Raw genomic sequence first — 7,893 nt, forward strand, 5'->3', positions numbered from 1 at the left:
TTAAGTCAGTGTTTCTTCATGCCGCACATACTCCCCAATGTCTGCTTGATGAAACACCACAATCGCCATAGGATCTACTTTCCTGCAGTCTTGTGTGGACTTTGCTGCCACCCCAAAACCCTGAGATTCAAGAGAAATCAATTTATCTGGTCATTCAGTGAACATCGAAGGCTGGGGCAAAAAAGTCCAAAAAACCATTATCATGCTTTTGAAGAATTAAAAACGTACTGAAACATGACTTTCAACATGCATCTTCAAAGTCGATCCTTCTTGAATAAAAAGGTACTTAACTCTAAAAAAAACCCAAACACATCTCTACTCACCAAAGGGATATCTGCCATGGAGTACACCACCACACCCTGGTACTGAGTGGTATTTTCAGTAATTCGACCAAGACCCGATTTCAACACGTGGTTTCCATACAAGAAGGACTGCTCTGCTCCAGGCTTTATCCATACTTTATACTATTTAAAAAAAAAAAAAAATTGTACCTGTTGATTCATCCCTTTAAAGAATTTTAATCAAAAACCAGATACATGTTTAATACACAGTACAGTTGCCATGCAATCAATCTGGACTCATGGCAACCTCATGTTAGTGTGGAACTACATTTCATGGTGTTTTGTTTTTTTGTTTTCTTTTTAAAATGTCTTATTGTAACCTGGGAGGCTCTATAACTAGGGACCACTCCAAAGTGCTGAAAAGCAATGTCAGTTTGAAGAATAAGGTGCACTTGAACCAAACCATAATCTTTTCAACTACGTGCTATGTAGCTGGAAGGAGGATAGTGATTAAAAGAGGACAAAGAATCAATGCCTTTGAGTTTTGCTAGAAAAGTGTGGTGACTATCTATGAACTGACAAAAAGACAAACAAGTTTTCCTTTGGAATGGTGCAGCCAAAGTCCTCCAACGAAACAAGGATAGTGAAACTCTGTCTCACATATTTTGAGCATGCTGTTAAGAGAGGCCACGTCTTGAAAAATGACATTATGCTTGGAAAGGTAAAGGGGTCAGCAAAGATAGGGAAGACCCTTATGGAGATGGACTGACAAAGTGACCGTAACAAGGTGCTCAAGTATGTCAAAGACGGCAGAGGACAGAGCCGAGTTCAGATCTACTGTTCACAAGACTACCAGTCTCAGTTGACTTGAAAGAACAGCAACAATATAGCATTTTTCTCAACTGTCCGGTTTTTCAGAAGCTGAGAGATGCCAGAGTTCTCAAGTGTCTCTGGGTGAGTTTGCAGCTGAGATCGTTAACTGCACAGCCCCACCTGGGTATATCATCTTTCCTTTAACCGTTTAATCCCTAACTGCCCGGAGGGTTATACCCTCAACTCCAGAAACAGCTCCTCTTGGGAGAAACAGCTCCTCTTGGGACTCTTTAACCACAAATACCTCCCTGTTCTAGTGCACACCTAAGCAACGCCAGAAATCCTGGTAAAGGAAAGTGCACGCAGGTGTGGCCCTTATTCCTATGCCTAATTTCTCTGCCTCCCAAGTGGAGCCCACCCGACAAACCTTGGCGTAGGGCGCGAGGTAGTCTAGAGCTGTGATGTGCAACCGGAACTTGTGAGTCTTGGTGAATTTCCCAAAGCAGGTGCCCAGCGACACCAGCTTGTCTCCAGAAATGTTGGCGGCCAGCTTCAGGATCTTCTCACTGTAGGTTTGTAACGGGAGGAAGGTGTTAGAAGGACAGGCGTGCGCGACGCAGGGTCCCACGCAGGGCAAGCCGCCCTCCCGGCTCCGCCTCACCTCACGTAGTAAACTCGGTCGTTGTGCAGCCTGAAACAGTAGGTCCCATCGGGTCGGTCAACCAGCAGCTGAAGGTTCTCCCCGATGCTGAGGGCGGAAGACAAGACTGGAGGGCCGCCCGCATTAATGCGTCCCGACCCCGCGCCCGAAGCCACCCACGTCCCCGCCGGTCACGCACACTCCTCGGTCCCACGTGCGCTTACTATTTTGCGAGCTTCTCGAACATGACGCGAGTCTCTTCTTCAGTCAGAGGCCGCATTTTCCCGCTAGGCCGAAACAGCGGATCCTCGTGCTGCAGCCGCCGGAAACGGAAGTCTGTCACCAGCCGCTGCCAGACAACATCGAAACTGGCCGCTCCCGCTAGTGTACGCTTGCTCTCCTCCACACGAGCGCCTCTCACCTTGGAGGACCGATGGGACTAATGAGGCCTCCGGGTAAGAAGCTATAGAGGCCGGAAGTGAGCGCCTGTTGCTTCCGGTGCTGGCTGTGGAAGCAGCGCCCTCACGGGACCGGAGGTCGCACTACAGGGCTTTCGGGAAGATGGCGGCGGCTGGGACTCTTCCGTCCTCGACTCCAGCCTCGGCCATGGCATCGGCGACAGCAGCAGCCCTCGGGGAGGTGGAAGATGAAGGACTCCTGGCGTCGCTGTTCCGGGACCGCTTCCCCGAGGCTCAGTGGCGAGAGCGGCCAGATGTGGGCCGCTACCTCCGGGAGCTGAGCGGCTCCGGGCTGGAGAGGCTGCGGCGCGAACCCGAGCGCCTGGCGGAGGAGCGGGCGCAGCTGCTGCAGCAGACGCGCGACCTGGCCTTCGCCAACTACAAGACCTTCATCCGCGGGGCCGAGTGCACCGAGCGCATCCATGGCCTCTTCGGGGTCGTGGAGGCATCGCTTGGCTGCTTGCTCGACCGCTTGCCCAGCTTCCAGCAGAGCTGCAGGTGCGGTGGCAGCACTAGAGCTCTTCACAGCTGTCAGCGCTGACGTTTATCGTGGTAGAAATAGCCGACACTCACACGTAGCTCACCTTGTGCCAGGATTCTACTCTAAGCGCTTCATTAATCCATTTAATTTTTACATTAGCCTTTGAAATGTCTCTCTGTGCCTCTGTCTGTCGGTGTTATCAACATTTTAAGTATGAGGAAGTTGTTAACGAGCACAGTAAGTTGTGTCAGAAGGCAAAGCACATTCCTCCCTCATAGGACTATTTGTGAGCAATGAAGAGAACCTATGTAAAAAAAGTCCTCGCCGTGCCTGGATATGCCAGCTTCACAGGCATGTGCGTATTTATATAGAACAGCTAACATTCTAGCAGAGAATGTTGCAAAGCTTTTAGGTGAAAAGAAGACAAAAAAATTCTTTCTTTGGGAATAGCAAAACTGCCAAGAAGTGCCTCTTCATTTCACTACCCCTAAATTCGGCCCACGAGGGGAGAAGGATAAAATACAATTTTTTTTTCTCTTTTCATTAGTAGTTTGAGTTAAAGGGTTAAGTGTTGAGAAGTTAGAGACCAGCACTCTCTTGATTGTTCCTAGGAACTTCGTGAAGCAGGCTGAGGAGATCAGCTCTGACCGCCGAATGAACACCCTGACTTTGAACCGGCACACAGAGATCCTAGAAATTCTGGAGATTCCTCAGCTTATGGACACGTGTGTCCGCAACAGCTATTATGAGGAGGCCCTGGAGCTTGCAGCCTACGTACGCCGACTAGAAAGAAAATACTCCTCTATTCCTGTCATTCAGGTAGCCTGCTTACCCAGAGAGGACTTAAGCTGATATTTTTGTAACTGTGCTCATTAGGGAGAAATCTTAAGGAGACCCCTGCATGTTTGTGACAGGCTTAACCATATGACATTAATTCATTCAATCAGTTAATACATAGCAATGATGTAGTGTATTAAATCCTGAACTAGGCACTGGGAATAGTGTGACAAAGCAGAAGAGGCCCTCGGGAAACTTGCTTCTCATGGGAAGTCTGGTGATTAACAAATGAATAAGTAGTATCATTTCAGATGATGACAAGTGGTTTTTTTAAAGAAAAATAAACCAAGGGATGGTGTAGCGGGAGACTGGGTTGGCTTACATTAGGTAGGGCAATCAGGAAAGGTCATTTAGGAGAGATAACATTTAAATGAGACCCAAATGATGAGAAGGAACTGAAAGCCATTAAGATCTAGGAAGAGAGCAAACCAGGCAGTGTGAGATTGGATTATAGGGAGCAAGGAACCAGAAAGCTGCAGAATGAGGCCAGGTGAGTAGCTGCATTCTATTAATGCAGTGAGAGCATATGAGTAAATAGATGGCCCAGTCAGGTCTTTGAAAGCAATAAGATAGATGAGTCTTCATTGTGTTAGAAAAGCAGTGTTAGTGTTAAGGGTTAGTGGGACAGGTTCCCATGGGCAACCTTCCAGCATGGTGTAACTGACTCCCTGTATCATCAGGGCATTGTGAACGAAGTGCGCCAGTCCATGCAGCTGATGCTGAGCCAGCTGATCCAGCAACTCAGAACCAATATCCAGCTCCCTGCCTGCCTCCGCGTCATCGGCTACCTGCGGCGCATGGATGTCTTCACAGAAGCTGAGCTGAGGGTGAAGTTTCTTCAAGCAAGAGATGCTTGGCTCCGCTCCATCCTCACTGCCATCCCCAGTGACGATCCCTATTTCCACATCACAAAAACCATTGAAGCCTGTCGTGTACACCTCTTCGATATCATCACCCAGTACCGTGCCATCTTCTCAGATGAGGACCCGCTGCTGCCCCCAGCTGTGGGGGAGCACACTGTGAATGAGAGCGCCATCTTCCATGGCTGGGTGCTGCAGAAAGTCTCCCAGTTCCTGCAGGTGCTGGAGGCCGACTTACAGCGGGGCGTTGGCGGCCGCCTGGATTCCCTGCTTGGCCAGTGCATGTATTTTGGATTGTCCTTCAGTCGGGTGGGGGCTGATTTCCGGGGCCAGTTGGCTCCTGTTTTCCAGCGGGTGGCCATCACAACCTTCCAAAGAGCTATTCAGGAAGCGGTGGAGAAATTCCAGGATGAAATGAACTCTTACACCCTCATCTTGATTCCAGCAATCCTGGGCAGCAGCCACCTTCCTACCGCCATGCCGGTGACTCAGCCAGGGACGCTGCAGCCACCCATGATGCTGTTAGACTTCCCGCCCCTTGCCTGCTTCCTCAACAATATTCTGGTCGCGTTTAATGACCTACGCCTCTGCTGCCCGATGGCCTTGGTGCAGGAGGTCACTAGGACTCTGGAAGATGCTCTTACCAAGGTAGGCATTTTTGTTGGCTTTCTGTTACCTTGTTTGGCCAGAATTTGTAATCCACCAGTCCCTGTGATTGTGATGTCTGCTGACTTGGAGCAGGGTAGCATGACTTCACAAAGTTTTTGGTGGAGAAACACTGACTAGCCTTCTTCATGAGGATTCTTTCTCTCTCTGCAGAATTAATGATTGCAGACAAGTAGCTTAAAACAACACACATTTATGATATTGGTTCCTGAGGGTCAGGAGTCCACCATGTCCTTGGCTCAGGCAGTGGCCCCGCTCAAGCCTCTACCAGGAGCCATGCCCCTGCAGCTGTAGGACTGAGGCCCCAGGTTCCAGAGACCATTGTGCTCAGGAGCAGTTCACAGCACGGCTGTTTGCCTCTTCTTGGACATCTGCAGAGCACCTCTTCTGCCTAAGTCCCTGCTTCCTGGACCCACTTTTAAAAGGCTCCTCACCTTTCAAAGGCCACATCCACTATTTTAAGTAGGGACTGTTTTTTCTTGTTAGGTGCTATCAAATCAACTTCAACCCATAGTGACCCCGTGAACAACCGATCTGAACCGTGACCTGTCTTGCATCATCCTTACCATCTGATATGCTCCAGCCCACTGTTACAGTTCTTATGTCACTCTGTCTTGTTGAGGGGCTTCCTCTCTCTGACCCAACCCCCTTTCCCAGCATGCTATCTTTTTCCAAGGACTGGCTCCACCTGACAACATGTCCATAGTATATGAGATGAAGCTTCACCATCCTTGCATCCAAGAAGCACCCTCATTGCTCCAAGACAAACTTATTCTTTTGGCAATCCATGGGATACTCAGTCCTTTTCTCCAATGCCACAATTCAAATGCATTGAGGGGTTGATTGTTTGGGGCCTTGATTATATCTGCAAAGTCACTTACCTTTGCTGTAATCTGTTGGGTAGAAGCAAATCACTTGGTCTGCCCTTACACAATGGTGTGGATATTGGGGGCTGGAATCTTAAGGGTCACCTTGGACTTCTGCCCACAAGTAATAGTAACAGGCTAGGGTGGAGCAGTTTCCACACAGTTTAAACCTTTGGCTCTTGAGGTGTCGTTAAAATTGATAGCGTTACTCTTCTACCGGAGGCCTGCCGCCGCCGTTTCTCTAGTGATCCCAGAGAAGTTCCAGCACATTTTGCAAGTACTCAACACTAACATCGATGGGCGGCGGAAAATAGCCTTTGCCATCACTGCCATTAAGGGTGTAGGGCAAAGATATGCTCATGTGGTGTTGAGGAAAGCAGACATTGACTTCACCAAGAGGGCAGGAGAGCTTACTGAAGAGGAGGTGGAGCGTGTGATCACCATTATGCAGAATCGGGGGGAGCTCTGGTGGCCTAGTGGCAAGGAGCTGCAACTACAATCCCAGAGATGCACGGTTCGAATCCACCAGATGCTCTGCCGAGGAAGGAGGGACAATCTCCTCCTGTACCAGTCAGATCTGATTTGACGGTACACTCACACAAAAATAATAAAACCATTATGCAGAATCCACGCCAGTACAAGATTCCAGACTGGTTCTTGAACAGACAGAAAGATGTGAAGGATGGGAAGTACAGTCAGGTTTTGGCCAAGGGTCTGGACAACAACAAGCTCCGTGAAGACCTGGAGTGACTGAAGAAGATCCGTGCCCACAGAGGGCTACGCCACTTTTGGGGCCTTCGAGTTCGAGGCCAGCACACCAAGACCACTGGCCGTCGGGGCCGTACTGTGGGTGTGTCCAAGAAGAAATAAGTCTATAGGCCTTGTCTGTTAATAGTTTATACACCTTAAAAAAATAAATTGATAGCATTAGTCACTGTCAGCCAAAGGCATTTTCACATGATCTTACTCAGTAGAAATATCTACTTTTGCTTCATTTATGTGGATTCATCACATTCTGGTCTGTCCTTAGTGGGGTTCAAGAAACATAATCTCTGTAGAATTTCAAAACACCTTCACTGGAATCTGAAACTGTGGCGTGAAATAAGTTGGATCAGAAGTCATATGTGTGAGGTGATAGTATCAGATTTAGAACAACATTCTTTTTTAAATTTATTATTTGTGTGTGTGTGTGTGTATGCCATCAAATCAGATCTGACTGGTGCAGGAGATTGCCCCTCCTTCTCCAGCACAGCATCTGGTGGATTCGAACCATGTACCTCTGGGATTGCAGTGCAGCTAGCTTCCTGCCACTAGAACAACGTTCTTCATGACAACAGGAGGGGTGCACTTTTCTGTGTGGGTTCATGTCCTATAGTAATGATAGATTTGCTTACGTGGTTGCCATGCTCTTGTCTCCCAGGTCACCAAAGTCATCCTGGCCTTCCATCGTGCAGAGGAGGCTGCCTTCAACAGCAAGGAGCAAGAGCTCTTTGTCCAGTTCTGCACCGTCTTCCTGGAAGACCTCGTTCCTTACTTAAATCGCTGTCTCCAACTGCTTTTCCCACCCGCTCAGATAGCACAGATTTTAGGTAAGAGAAAAGAGACTGCTGTAAACTTTATTACTGAGATAGAATTCATATACTAAGGAAGTGTTGTAAGTGTACGATTCAGTTCTTTTTAAAGATACAGATGTAGCCACCGTGACAATCCAACTGGAGAACATTTCCATCATTTTGAAACATCCATCATGCCCATTTAACAACATGTCTGTTACTGGTGTTGTGTTTTTTTTGTTTTGTTTTTTTATGATATCTATACTGATGGGAATCCCAGAACATTTAATAGTGCTAGTGCGAAACCTATACTTGGATCAAGAGGCAGTCGTCAGAACAGAGCAGGGTAACACTGCATGTTTCAAAATTGGCAAGGGTGTATGCCAGGAATGTGTCCTATCTCCATACCTTTTCAACCTGTATGCAGAGCAGATTATC

General features: G+C 48.1%; 2 protein-coding genes and 1 pseudogene across 3 annotated transcripts in view; 2 read left to right on the top strand and 1 right to left on the bottom strand.

Moving 5' to 3' along the window:
• NIP7 (NIP7, nucleolar pre-rRNA processing protein) lies at window positions 1-2,042 on the bottom strand. Of its 2 annotated transcripts, XM_006878656.1 has the most exons (5): window positions 1,959-2,042; window positions 1,756-1,842; window positions 1,522-1,660; window positions 324-464; window positions 1-120 (listed from the first exon to the last, which is right to left on the bottom strand). In XM_006878656.1, exons 1-5 carry the CDS (start codon window positions 2,012-2,014, stop codon window positions 1-3), a joined length of 543 nt encoding a protein of 180 aa, XP_006878718.1. In that variant the 5' UTR covers window positions 2,015-2,042. The 2 variants fall into 2 exon arrangements, with proteins under 2 accessions (XP_006878718.1, XP_006878719.1); XM_006878657.1 differs by lacking the exon at window positions 324-464 and having other exon boundaries at window positions 1,959-2,014.
• A 253-nt stretch (window positions 2,043-2,295) lies between these two features.
• COG8 (component of oligomeric golgi complex 8) overlaps window positions 2,296-7,893 on the top strand; it is a 6,882-nt gene continuing 1,284 nt past the window's right edge. The window contains exons 1-4 of the mRNA XM_006878881.1: window positions 2,296-2,690; window positions 3,285-3,492; window positions 4,191-5,018; window positions 7,323-7,491. Of these exons, the coding sequence (XP_006878943.1) occupies window positions 2,296-2,690; window positions 3,285-3,492; window positions 4,191-5,018; window positions 7,323-7,491 (1,600 nt within the window). The remainder of the gene's footprint in view (window positions 2,691-3,284; window positions 3,493-4,190; window positions 5,019-7,322; window positions 7,492-7,893) is intronic.
• On the top strand, window positions 5,265-6,772 carry LOC102862178 (annotated as a pseudogene).

This window comes from Elephantulus edwardii, unplaced genomic scaffold (genome assembly GCF_000299155.1).
Source record: "Elephantulus edwardii isolate Elephantulus edwardi_28Jun2011 unplaced genomic scaffold, EleEdw1.0 scaffold00001, whole genome shotgun sequence".
Lineage (NCBI taxonomy): Eukaryota > Metazoa > Chordata > Mammalia > Macroscelidea > Macroscelididae > Elephantulus > Elephantulus edwardii.

Bases quoted from the DNA above. Each gene is read 5' to 3' on its own strand.
- NIP7 (XM_006878656.1), bottom strand. From the start codon at position 2,014: ATGCGGCCTCTGACTGAAGAAGAGACTCGCGTCATGTTCGAGAAGCTC. The intron at 1,661-1,755 runs GTGAGGCGGAGC...ACAAACCTACAG, and splicing joins GACCGAGTTTACTACGTGAG to TGAGAAGATCCTGAAGCTGG. The intron at 465-1,521 runs GTTTGTCGGGTG...TTTTTTAAATAG, and splicing joins ACCTCGCGCCCTACGCCAAG to TATAAAGTATGGATAAAGCC.